Raw genomic sequence first — 14562 nt, forward strand, 5'->3', positions numbered from 1 at the left:
TTCCCAATTTTAGTCACCCACTTGCTTAGGTAAAATACCTTGGAAGCTTCATTTCTTCCTCTGGATTTCTCCCAGCAGAACATTCCATCGGAAAATCCTGTTCATCTTCAAAATACATCCGCAATCTTACAACTGGTTCAGCTACCAACTATTGGAATAGTCCAATTCACTACTATCAAACTGATCTTCATATTTCTACTGCCATCATTCCACCCAAGCAGAGAAAGTTATCTTTCTAAAACACAAAGCATTACGTATCGTGTTTGATCTCAACCCTCCAGTGGGCATCCTACATACCTAGATTAAATACCATACCATGACCTATAAGCCACTATAGGATCTTCCCTAGCTGCCTCTCAGACCTTATTTCCTTCTAACTTCCTGCTTTGGTCATTAAACTCCACATTTGCCCCGCACTGACTCTTAAGATGTTCCTTAAATGAATTAAGTAGATTCCTTAGTGTCTTGTCTCATGGCCATTGCCTTTGCTATATGCCCTCTGGCTGAAATCCTTTTTCATCAGATATCCACATGGCTGATTTCATTTTTTTTTGAATCAAGTCTCTGCTCCAATGATCATCTCCTCAGAAGGTCTTACTAGATGACCCTACTCGAAATAGGGTGCTATTCCTTCATTATTCTTCATAGCATTTATCAGTAACTGACATTACAACTTGCATATTCTTCTTTATCTGGTTGCCACCCCCATGAGAATGTAATTCCTTAAATACAAGGACATAGGTTACTTGTTCGACATTTTAATTCCAGGACCTAAAAACAGTAGTTCATAGAGAGTAGGTTCAGAATAAATGTCTGTTGAATGATAGAATATCCTCCCACTGAGCACACATACTACATATTGTTAATAATGCCTACCTTACCCTGTGGTTTCAGGGTAACTAGCTTCTAGAATTATGATTTTGATAATGAAGCAAACATCTTTTTAAGATTAGTTGGGAAAAATCAAGCACTCAGAGCAATAAAGTGAAATTATTCATTTTAAAAATATTACTTTGAATTATTTGGGGATGAAGAAAAAAGTTTAAGAACTGTTGTTTTGATAAAATTAATAACTTGATCTTTTTTCATGTATAAAATATGTTAATAAGGACCTTGACTACAGAGTGATTCAAAATTTTTTAACATACACAGGGAGGCCTTTTGGTATTTAGTTTCTTGTGCTTGCCTCTAGGCTTCCCTCTATTCACTCAAGAAAGCTTTCAATGGGTCATCCTAGCCTCAGCTTCACATTTGATAACCACTTGGTTAACAACAGCAGGGTAAAAGCCGGAATACCTGAAGAACACTGAAGAAACACTGGCTATTTCTTTTATATGCTACATTTTTGAGTGGTGCCAAACGTATGCTAATATTCCTGGGGTGCTTGGAGTTGGCAAATTCTAAAGGCTCCTGTAGTCCATGCTGGTTAGAACATAAGACTACTCATTCCTCCAGTCAGCCTTAATGTACGCTTGTATTGTGGGATACACTAGCACTGTATGTAACATCTTAGTATTAACGCTAGAGAAAACAAAAACAAAATGTAAAACAAAGAACAAACCCAGCTCTCTCTTCTGATGCTGAAGTTATCTAGAATAGCTGATGAACAAATATTAATTCTTGTTCACACCAAGAAAATCTTCATTCTAAGGGATCCTTAATTTGAATGATTAAGGTTTTATGCTCCATTTATTTCCCCTTGTATTTTTTTTAATTCACTCTAAACCTAACTATTAAAAATAGCTATATGAACCACACTTGACTGTATCTCTTCCCCCAATTCCTCAAACACAGGAATTTGTCTTCATTTTAGGTCATATAATTGTAGAGCTTAAATGAACATTAGTCTAAGTCTTGTTTTAGGATTGATAAAAATGAAGACTAAAGAAAATAAGTAACTTCCCAATATTGCTCAGTTAGCTATCTATAAAATTGGTAGTTAGCCCCAAACCCTCTAAATTCTAATCCAGAACATTTTTACTAAGACTTACATCTCCAATTTTTCACATTCATCTGAAATTTGTGTCCACATCCAAATGCTAAAATTCACCTATTTAAATGACCTAAATCCACAGATGTCCTCTTAATAACCAATCATAGAATTACGTCAGTACGTTTCCCCGTACCCTTTTGACATCCATCTGATCACTTAATTTTACTCTGAATTTTTAATTGCACATTATTCCAACAAGTTTATTAATTAATACTGGCACAGGGCAAGGTCTACCATAACATGATAACTGGTTCATTCATTTAACTTAGTATTCCATTCTCTAATTTTGTGGCTTTGTCAATGTAAAAACTAATGTATCAGATTAAAGGTGACCTAAGTTTCATCCTCCGTTAGTCTTATCATAGGATATGCTAGAAGGAAGATCTTGCCTCTTAAACAAATTAAATAAACAGGAAAATTACTACTTGATAAAAGACACTGGTTTTATATTACTACACAAATCCGATGGCACTGGTGGTAGTGGTGGTGGTAGTAGTATGTGTGTGGAGGAAATTAATTAATACATGAAACTTAATATTTTCCAGGCTAAAATTATCTGAAAACATATATCATCCTGCACAAAAGTCAGTGGTTGACATTTTTTAAATATATTTATATTTGTGCCCATGTATTTTTTCCATAGCTCTGTGTATGTGTTTCATGTTACAAACATCAATCAGTTTGGGACCTTAAATATTCCATAGGTAAGCAGTTACTAATATCTGTTTACACCAGCATTATTAAGCATATCTGACTACTATTTGGTGTCTTAGATTTTTCCACAGATAGTATTAGCTCAAGAGTATATTTCTGTTGTACTTTAAATTTGTGAAATAGCTACATCACTAGATCTAGCAATCTATCTAGAGAACACAGAATGTTGATATGCCCTAGAATTAAATTCTTACAAGAGTCAGGGATAATATTTCTTTTGTTGTTGTTGTTATTTTTTGAATTTTTTTATACAGCAGGTTCTTATTATCTATTTTATAAATATTAGTGTATATATGTCAATCCCAATCTCCCACAGGGATAATATTTCTTTTTCTGGTTTGAAAATAAAAACCACCTGTATCTTAGAGCATCACAATCCTCATTAAATGGCATTTTCTTTTTCTGAGAACTAAAAAAAATAGTTCCTGGGATTTTCAAGTAGGACTACAAAGGAACAGCTCAGAATGCAGTGACACCTAATGGCAAAGCTCTCTTTATAGGGCACAAATGTATTTTCTAATAAACATTATATTTTTAGTCAAACTAAGTATTGCTACTCACCAATACGTTATTATCTGAAATACCATGAAAATCCAATAGCAGTGCCAAATACTTCACTTTTTAATACTAAAATAATATATGCAGGTGAAGGGATACTAACCTTCTGGATTAAAAGTGTGGTTTTAAAATTACAATATCTCTTTGAGATAAAATTACAGCATGATAAACTTAGCCTTGGAGATTAGAATTAAATATAATACATCTCCCATTACTCATAACAACCTCAACTGGTTTCTATTGCTGGATAAGTTGAAAGTTAATGACCTTGATTTTTATTCATATTTGAATTAGAATTTACAGGAGATATTTACTGGATGTACATTTCACTTGGAGTAGAAAGCAAAGTTCCTCAGTGTAATGGCTTATTAGTCATGTCACAGTTGATATTGTTGATTAATAACACTGTCTAACTTAATGCACATCTGAATTGCACTTCAAACAACTGTATTATTGATACAGAAAGACATACCTCATAAAATATAACCTCATTGTAAATTTAGAAGCTACTTCTTAATACTTTCTAGAAGTTTACACTATATGTTATCCATAACTCAGGGAGCAAACAACTACTGTAAATAATAAAAGGATAACTTAAATCCCATATAGGATAACTATAACTATATTTAAGGATAACTTAAATCCCATATAATAAAAGGATATTTAAATCCTTATTTAAATATAAATAACTATATTTAAGGATAACTTAAATCCCATATAATAAAAGGATAACTTAAATCCCATATAATCCCTATATCCCATATAGTGCAGGATCCTTGATGACTCTTGAAGGCTATCATTAACCAATGCAAATCATGTAAAGAGTTGAAAAAGAAACAATTTTACAGAAGACACAGTACAACTTCTAGAAATGCTTCTACATTCTGTATTTGATAAAATAGTCCTCAGTGTGCCAGTAATGAAAACTAATGCTTTAAATTTGCCATCTATTATTGTTTATAATGTGGTGACACATCTTATTCACCCACCAATTTTGTACTTTAAACTTTCTCATAATGAAAATATTCTGTGAATTGTCTTAGGCTTCTCAAACATGTCATAGTTTATGACCTCAGAGTACAAAGTATCATTTGCTTATGAGAAAAACATGAATAAGGGTTTCATTTCTATTTCCTGTTGGCATAAGGTATTTTACTATGACTGATAACAATAAAAACATGCTAGTGATTTTTATAATATATGAATAAGTACACTTGAGTGTTCCCTTGCAGAGATATATAACTGAGGATAGCTCATTTCAATGAGCTGGTACAGGTACAGGTACCAGATATAGAAATGAGCACACATTAAACTGTTAAAACATGAGATCCTCCGTATTAGATATGAAGCAAAACACAAACTGTGCAGTTGACTGGAAATGAAACCTAATCCCTGCTTAATTAAAGCAGTGCTCTAAACTCCCCTTGTGTATAGGGAGTAAAGAGTGTGGGACGACTGATGTATGAAGAAAATAGCAGTCAGCATGGCTAATCTCAAAGACTTTGGAGCTTTCGAGCTACATAAATCAGAGTGACTTTTGAATAGCCTCATGAAACACAATATCATTACCATTCCACTCATGACTTTCTGGTTCTTCCTACAGCATGCAGATCATCAGGAAACTTCTAAGCAATCAAGTAATGGGGGTCTGATGAAATTAATCAATGCACAGGCTCAAAGTAGAAGCATAATTCAAAATTGCACAGTTTTTATATGTCGAAAGACCTTTACTTGGTGGGAGGAGGGGCAAAGAAGATCACAACTGAGGTGATTCATTTCTAAATACTGTGTGTATTGCATGTGCATGTGTATTAAACAAGAATATGTAATTATCAAGTATCTTTAAAATATGATTTAACAGAAATTCAAAGTAATTACAATATTAGTGCATTTTTGACTGAAATAAATACATTTCCATTTCAGTCATTAGTGTTTAACCATTATATCTCATCATTGTAGTGAACTAATGTGCTCAAAAAATATATATATTAGAGTTTGAAATACATAATTGACTTTATTAAAACTACCTGCATGAAATAAAAACAAAGAGAAAGAATGGACAAAGTTTTCAAACATATAATTTAGTTCAATACCAAAAAGATTCGATATTTAAAGAACCTATTAGAGCAGTGTCTTTTCATCTTTCAAGCTCGCCTGAACTACATATGGCAGCTACTGTCTACCTGAACACATCATATGAGTCTGTGAAAACCTTTCATTTCCGCTTATCTCCTTACATCTATAGAGTTGAAATATTCACTTTCCCTCCAGTGTCATCACTTTCATCCCTTTAGTCCTGAAATAATACATTCCCCATAAGCATACTTGTCACATTAGATACTTAAATGAAGACTATCACCTCCTAAAGATAATTAATTCTCTTTTCCTATTCAACCAAGTAAGTAAACTGATCCAATGAATATTAACTGGTACTTTAAAATTTTAATATGGGCATTTGGTTTTGAATTTATTATACTTTGGCCAGGGTGGGGATGGAAGGGAAAGGGGCTTCTAACCTCTGAAGTGCACATAAATTAGACTTGGTCCTTTTTTTTTTAATTTAATTTAGGAGGTTACATTTTTCAGTATATTATAAAAGATATGAAGCATTTGAAACAACCATCAGTTTGCTAGCTTCATGGCAATATTAGATAGTCTATAAAAGAAGTTAATGCTCTTGTCTAATGTACTAATTGCAGTCAAATTAATTGTCTGAGAAGTAACTACTTCTTTCAGTAGTATATACATTTAATGCATACAATCAGCTTTCTAAAGAAATCTGTAATTTGTACATAGTAACTTTTTGGGGGGATTTGGTTACAAATAAGCAAGCTGTGTCACACTGACAGACAACAGAATGCCGAAGAAATAAAATACAAGTTGTGTTCTATTTTGAAACAAATGCCCAGACTGCATTGCAAAATAGTATTCATCTAGTAGAGGACAGCAAGAGCTGTAGGTGTTTGCAAATAATGTATTTATCGTTTAGACCACAGAATAAGCAATAAAATAAGCATTTATCCACAAGCCTCCCTCCTGAGCGATGATGAGTATAAGCCAGAAACCCCTCATCATAACATGAATATAAAGGTACCATGGTAATATATATCAGCATTCCTGCTCCAGTCGTTTACAACTGGACATAAATGTACATCATTTCTTTAAGAGGAGCACACGTCATTTCTGAACTCTATCAGAACATTACTGAGACCCTCCATGAGACAATTTCTCCCTGAAAAGTTCTGAACCCACAGACACTGTTACCCCAGGCAAAACGTGACCTAGCAGACAAGCTATCTAGTGCTTAATTCACTAAACGTGTTAAGTGCAAGGTTTTCTGAATCCTGACCTCATCAGCCCTTGCACAGAGATATATTCGGTTCTATTGATATAAATGATAGCGAATGGCAGACGTGTTTACAAAGACAGCCTCTGAGATCAAGAGAGGGAGCCCCCTGGAGCTGAGGGGCTGGCCGCTGTGGACTCGCACACCAGACACAAGCCTTTAGCTCAGGCAGGCACAAAGGCACAACCTCCACCTGCAGCAGGTTCCCCTTCCAGGACACGTGTGTGTGTGTGTGTGTGTGTGTGTGTGTGTGTGTGTGTGTGTGTGTTGCGCGGGGGAGGGGCAGGGGGCGGAAAGGGGAGATGCTGCGACCCATCTGTCGCCTCAATTTGCAGAGCATCAAGCCGTGTGGACACATAAAAGTCCTGCGCCCGGAGAAATTCCTCAAGGGGGGCCTCTCCTCAGCGCAGTAACTGAACCCCGCTGGCCCGCGGACGCGAATTTCCGAAAAGGAAATCGTCGCATTAACGCAGAAAAGGCTGCAAGAGCCGGTCTCGGTTCAGCTCTCACGGATTAACAAGTGAGAAGAGTTGGAGCCTGAAGCCGCGAGCGCTGTGCATGATAATGACGTGCAGCCCGCGCCCGCCGCGGCCAGACCCGGCCCGTCCGGGTGCCAATAGGTAGGGCCACGAGCATCTCCAAGGCGGCTCGGCGTCCTTCCCGGACTCAGGCCGCCCATAGCCCAAGCGCCTTTGCTCTCGGCCTTGCGCTGCAACTCAGAGTTGACGGCGAGGCGAGGCCAGGCGGCTGCTCGCCAGGCAGCCCACGAGGGCGGCGCGCGCGCATGTGCTCCCGCGTTTCCCGAGCGCCCGGGGCCAGTCTCGCCGCCGCGCCAGACCCGGGAGCGCGAGCGAGGCAGCGAGGTGCGCGGCTCCCAGTCGCGAGCACCGCGCAGCCGAGAGGACAGGAAACGGAGACGGAGGCTGGGGGCTCAGCCAGCAGCCCGTCACCGTCGCACGCGCTGCGGCGAGCGCGGCCCGCTCACGTTGCAAAACCACCTGTTCGATCCGAAGGGCGCTCTTCCCCACCCCCACCTCGCACCCCAGCCCTTTTCGCCTCACGGGTGACACCTCAGTTCCCTCAAAAGGTACTTTTTTTTTTTTAAATGGAGCAAATGTACATCCGGGAAAGAACATGGAAGGTAGAGTCAATGAAACTTCTTTTCCTCACACACCAGAAGCCCCCCGCGCTCCCCAGCACGCACGCACGCTGAGGTAGATTCTAGACCCTCAAGCATACAGCCCACACTCCCCGGTTCACCGCGAAACAACAGCACCAGGCAAGGTTCGAGCATCCGCATCCTTTCAGAAAGCTGCCCAAGTGTGAGGGAAGGTAGCGGGAAGGGGCAAGGAACCGAAGCCAGCGGCAACGAGCCACACAGAGGGCGGAAAGGGGGAAGGAGAGGGGGAAGCAAAGGGGAAATATCTGCGAGACGAAACGGTAAAAGTACCCACGGGCAGCGCCAGCCCTTGCTTACCGATGTGAATGATAGAATCCGCACTCGCCGAATCCAAGGTTCGAGACCACCAGAAGGACAAAACCAAGAGCAAGGGTAAAACTTCCATCTCCGCCTATGCTGATTGTCTTTGAGGATGGATTTTCTTTCAATATTAAAAAAAAAAAGTCCAAAGAGTTTGAGGTCACGATAGTTTAGCACAGCTTTTTCTTTTCTTTTTTCTTTTTGTCCCCCTCAATTCCTGTTACCAGACCAAAGCTTTTATAATCGTCGCTGAGGAAGGCAGAGCGAATAAGAGAAAGAGCCCAGCCTGAGGAAACCTCCTTAGCAAAGCCGTGTCACTTGGAGGGGAATTTTGGCATCGCCAGAGTTGTTTGCAGTTTGGCTTTTTTAAAATGTATCCAGCCTCGCTGCTCCCGGGCAGGGGGAGAGGCTGGAGCTCAGACCATCCCCATCCGTGCGCCGGGGCCGTGGGTCTCCGGTCCCAGCTCCGCCGCAACTTCCAACATACCAACCCCCTCCTCCCCGCTCACGCCGGATGTTCCCCTCCCCCTCCCCCCAAGCGAAAAAGCCCCCCTCCCCCCCCCCCCCGCCCCAACGGCCCGCAGAGAATCACTTGTCTTCGCTGCCAAAATAAAATCTAAGTGGAAAGGAAAGATTAGGAGATTCCGAGCGGAACAGCCAGATTCCAGCAGGGAGGGGAAAAAGCCCTCTCCAAGAGGGCTGGTGAAAGTGAACTTCAAGGTAATGCAGATAGTAATGCAGAGAAAATTCCCCTTCTGCGCGAGGCGGGAGCGGAGTTCGTCAAGGCGGGCCCGGGGAGCCGGTTCGCTCGGGCGCGGTGGCGGGGGAGTTACGCCGGGCGCGAGCTGCGGGGCTGGGCCGGAGGAGGGAAGCCGCCGCGGGCCGCAGGATGCTTTTGGAGCGATTCGCCTGGCGGGATGCAGGAAGCGAGCAAGGAGCGAGCCTGGCAGCTTCAGCACTAGACCCACGTTGCCTAGAAATGGATCACCTAGGAGAACGAGCGAGCCCGCGAGAGAGCGGTGCTGTTAGGCGGAGAGAGGGGGAAACCGAGAGAGGAAGAGCTTCTCTCTAATAACCACCTCCTCCCCCTATCTGCAATACAAGGGAGAAACAAAATACTGCTCTCATTTCCCCTGGAATCTTCAACCGGGACTGAGAAAAAGGCAGGACTCTAAGAGAAAAGACGTTGACGCCTTTTTTTTTTTTAAACGAGGTTAAAGGCAACCTAAAAAAGCCACCCCAATTATTAAACCTTGCTATCGCTATTCTCCAACAGGTATCAGACTTTTTCTAGTCTTTGCCTGGAATTAGTCACATTGCTTAAAAACAAATTAGGGACACCTGGTCACTAAGGGAAAAAGAGACCTAGAAAGCTTTTAATGAGATTTCAATTATAAAGTTATAAAAAGGAGAGGACGTGCTAATTACCTTTTATACAGTGATTTTTTTTCTGTCTCCAGTGTATTTCTTAGGTAATCAGGAGAGAGTAAGGATAAAGAAGATCTTGAAATTTTAAACATGTAATAATTAAATGAAACAGAAATGCATGCTTCAGTGAAACATTTGATAAAAACGTTACATTGACTAGCTTGTCCACAGCCCTGTGTATATAAATGCAGAATGAGGAAGTTGGTTGCTTCTCCATGGAAAGAGCTGAGAAAGTACTGAATGACAGCCTCCCAATACCAGAATGAAAGGATTTTCTGCAAGCATACTCCTCAAAAGAAAATCCTTAGGATTGTGGTTTCCTTTCTTCTCATGGTTAACTTACATCCAGTCTGGCCTCATTTCAGAATGGAGATTTGTTAACACAACCAAGTGAGTAGTGCAGGCCAGGTATAAATGGGCCCAATATTATTTCAATTATAATTGGAATCTTTGGGGAATGTTGCCACGTGGCATGTATGGATGTCAAACTCCTCAACCTTTCAGAGCCCTCCCTTATCTCCAAATATGGCACAGCTGTTTTCTTCTTACACTCTCACTTGAGCCCTTCTCTCTAGTCTGGTGAATGAGGCTATTATTTCTCCAACCATAATTGTATATCACTTCTGTGAATGGCTTCTTTCATTCACCTTGCGTATTTTTTCCCTGAACATTCTAGAAAATGCTGTGCTGCCATATTGTTACTTAGGTTAATCTGTTGGAAGGTATCTATTCATCCTCCCAACCACTCTCCTCAGGCACTTCAAGGCTTAGTTCACATTTTGCCCATGATGTCATATCCAATCCTTTAATATGGAATCATATGGAATAAATCCATCTTCCTTCTGTGTTCTCATAGCGCACTCTACCTTTGATTTAGAGTCAGACAGAATGACTTCTGAACTAGACCATTGATGCCTTGAGGGTGAGGACCATAGCTTATTCATATTTTATTCACTGCATCATTTTACATAGAGCCCCTTGGTTGACTTGAAATTAATTCATCACTTCCTTCTGAATTTGGCATAAATCAGTGCTTCCAAAAAGCCATCACTGATTAATTCCTCTCAATTTTCGTCATTCCTTTATTTTTTCCATTAGTACATGTTGATTCAATATTGATTTTATTGATGTTGTTGATATCATTTTACTTCTTCAAGGGTTCTGTGTCGATTTCATGGATCATATTTTGTTGTTACAGATAATGAAGTCTTTGAAAAAAACAGATTTATCTCCCCCATAGCTTGCTTCTATTACATTCTTCACAAGGGTATTTTAAAAATTGATGAGTCACTATCTGCTCAATCAAGAAAAAAGTTGTGAAGTAACCATTAACATGGAAAGAACACTAATATCTTAGAGTCAGAGAACGGGAAGGAACTTCAGAACATTAGCTAGCCCAGTCCTTGCTTAATAAATGTCATTGCTGGGGATAGCTAAATTTAGACAATTCATACTATCTTCTCTCTTGGAAATCTGTTCTAGTGTATTATGAACAAAACATTTTCATTATTCCAAAATCATCCAAATAATTTCTATGTCCAATGAGTTATAATTAATGGTTTTTGTATGGAATATAAGTTTTAAAACATTTTAAATTTTTGTGTAAACTATATTTTCTATTTTAGAAAATTGCATATTGTGATATAATAGTTAGACTTTTAATGTGTAAGTTAGACGTTACATTCCAGAAGAAAAAAAAATAACATTCACTGGCTATACTTTTATATAGGCTTTTAATGAAGTACATCTGTTAGTCTAATGAAGGCTACTTAGCTGTAATTCATGCATTATCATATAGAAATAGCATGCTGCACTGAAATTCAAAACTCTGTGACATTATAACATATTTGGGGGAAAAAACAGCTTTGTTCACTAAAGTTTTATAACCAATGATTAATTTTTGGAATAAAAATTTGTGTAAACTATGATTTATGAATTTATTCTTCCTATGTGAAGACTGTCACTTCAACCATTAGTTGTGATGTGAATATCAATAATTTGAAGAAATCGTAGATAATCTTAGTAGCTTTAAGATGCAACGTATAATGATTATTTTTTTATGGAAAAACATAATTTGGGAAGAATATTAATTTGCATTGTTGAAGGGACATGCAATTAAATTACAGTCTCCTTTAATTGTTACAATGTACTGTGTGTGAAGAAAGCAATGTAATGAAAATCCTTGGAATGTATAAATTTTTCATTTTCACTTTTAAAAAATACTAAGAATACCAATGTCTAAACTTTAAAAATTAACTGCTCACAGGATGTTGTAACAGCAGTAAGTCAACACACATTAGTCAAGTTTAAAGAACTCTTCAATAGTATTCAATGACTCAAGAGATTTTGTTTTAGTATAAAAATCTGTAAATTTATGAGATAGCCTAATTAAAAATTAGGAGAAAAGTTAACTTGAAAAGAATAGCAGAGAAAACAATGGAGTATAATGCATTTTGATCATTATTTCTAATGCACTATAATTGTATCATTAGTATTATACATACAGATAGGCACACAAAAGATTCTAAGTATTTATAACTTTAACATGAATATGAAAGCAAAACTATAAAAGAGCAATAACTGACTACCTATATATGCAGGCAGTAAAAAATTATAACCATAAAATTATAATTGACATGTTCATTTGCACAAGTGAGAAAGGAATTTGTTTGTTTGAGAGGCTGAAAAAGCAACTTTTATACTTCGTAGATCAAAAAAGTTCAGAGCTCAATGGGAATTTACGGCCTCTGTTATTCAATGCCTGGTTTTCTAGAAAAGGATGGGAAATTGAGTCATAGAAGTTGTACTGATAATTTGTTGAAAGACTTGAACTTAGAAAACACATTTTTTTTGCTTTTAAGTATGCTTCAAGTTAATCATTATAATGCATATTCCTATATAACATATTCACATTGGGTATACTATGCCTTTTTTTTAGGTCAACCTGGCACTGACTTATCACTTTCTACTCTGTCAAACTGTTATACCCATAACGCTAGTACAAATCTTATCCTTGGTGATAGGCAGTAACCCGTTCCTTCCTCCCTCCCTTTCTTCCTTCCTTCCTTTCTTCCTTTCTTCCCTCAACATTAAGCTCTTAATTCCTTCCTCCCTTTCAAAGCTTTCCCTAAATCTGTAAAGCTGCCCTGTCAGAGCAATGTCATATTTTCTTCTAACTCAATGTGATATAAATTCCAACCAAATTCTGCAACTATATTGATTGATTTTTTTAATATAAGCACTTTACCAGACTCATCTATTATTAAAGTTAATTCAAGTCAAAACTTTGAATTTCATAGCTTTTCCACTGTCCATACATTAGCCATGATATTGAACTTTTAGTAGCAAGAATTCAGTTACATATATTACAAAAGGTGGACCTCTTTTAGTTTAGACCTCTTATCTCTTTGGTCTGGATGTTGATGTGGAATTTTAAGTGGAATATTAATATTAAACACCAAGCAATTGGTAGATGGAGGTCAAATGACAACTTGCAACCCAACAGGGGCACTTTACTGAGATTGGCCCCTCACAACATTATATCCTGTCCCCACCAGATGGCAGCCATGCTTGATGTAGATTTAATCAGCTAACTTTTTAAAATGTCTCAATACTTAACAGTTTACCATAGTATAATTAACCCATATTAATCAAATTAGTATATTCAAGTAAACTTGATATTTTAAGTGATCCTTTTTCAGGTAACTTGATTTTCTGAAGTTTTATTTCTTCTAAAGCTTTCAGGAATAATAAGTATATTATCATGCTCTTATATCTGCTGTATTCACATCTTTGATTTTATCAGTTACTTAGGAATTAAATGTCAATAGAACAAGCTTTAATAATATGCCACTCAGTCCTATGTTAAGGGGTAATTAGAACACTATGAAATATTATGTCATTCAAATTTTTGGTATAAATATTAAAGTTTTAAAAATGAGGCTTATTTTGCTATTTCCTTTTTCTACAGAAAAGTAATATTTTATACATCCTGAGTTAAGCAATTTCACTTGGTCATGGAATATAGAAATTGTCTATGAATTATATGATTGATCCTTCTGGTGTGGCATATCATTTGAAACAAATGTCTAACAAATAAGTCAAAAGCAAAAAGAAATGCATGACGTCAACTATAATAAATATCAATTATTATTTGACCCTTAAAAATCAGATTTTATTATCTTCCCATGATTAACCATTTTAATTCTGAAATTAACTGTTTCTTTTATTGTTACAAAAATTTGATTTAGGGGTTTCCCTGGTGGCGCAGTGGTTGAGAGTCCACCTGCCGATGCAGGGGACACGGGTTCGTGCCCCGGTCCGGGAGGATCCCACATGCCGCGGAGCGGCTGGGCCTGTGAGCCATGGCCCTTGAGCCTGCGCATCTGGAGCCCGTGCTCCACAACAGGAGAGGCTGCAACGGTGAGAGGCCTGCGTACTGCAGAAAAAAGAAGTAGCTCAGATACAAAGTGTGTTTATGCAATATACTGCAGATAATAAACTATATATTTTAGCTTAAAATAGATTGTATTTTGTAGCAGATATCATGGGCAAAAATTTAAATAAAGAAACAAAAGTTTGGTCAATATTCAGTCATTTACACACACACATACTGGCTTTACGGGAGTTTTCAAAGTAGTGATAAAACTCTATAAACATTTAATTTCACTTCTTAGTGGGTAGAGTACATAATCAGTACAGACTCAAATACAATATATTCCTTATTCCTTGTTGGCCCTGCAAATTGATGGCAAATCTAAATAATTACAAATAAATGAATTAACTAATAAGTGAATGAAAGGATAAAATGAAAAATTTTAAACATTGTGGAATATAATTCAGGCAGCGTAAGACAAGAGCATCTTGACTCATTGCAGAATAAACAGATTACTGAGGTATCGAAGTAGTCTGTTCATAAGATCATTTCATCTATTTATCAGTCCCATTGTTTACAACACAGATAGGGGTTATCTCTTGGTTTGGAAAAGAGGAAAGATGTTTTGAAAGGCTTCTTTGGAAGACGACAATAAATAATTATCTCAG

At 37.9% G+C, this 14562-nt stretch overlaps 1 protein-coding gene across 2 annotated transcripts in view; it reads right to left on the reverse strand.

Annotated features, from left to right (window-relative positions):
- Window positions 1–8176, reverse strand: part of GRID2 (glutamate ionotropic receptor delta type subunit 2) — a 1349856-nt gene extending 1341680 nt beyond the window's left edge. For both annotated transcript variants that reach the window (XM_033857390.2, XM_033857389.2), the window contains exon 1: window positions 8089–8176. In XM_033857390.2, coding sequence (XP_033713281.1) covers window positions 8089–8176 — 88 coding nt within the window. The remainder of the gene's footprint in view (window positions 1–8088) is intronic.
- Window positions 8177–14562: the final 6386 nt, after the last annotated feature.

The sequence above is a fragment of the Tursiops truncatus genome, chromosome 5 (genome assembly GCF_011762595.2).
Source record: "Tursiops truncatus isolate mTurTru1 chromosome 5, mTurTru1.mat.Y, whole genome shotgun sequence".
Taxonomy (NCBI): domain Eukaryota; kingdom Metazoa; phylum Chordata; class Mammalia; order Artiodactyla; family Delphinidae; genus Tursiops; species Tursiops truncatus.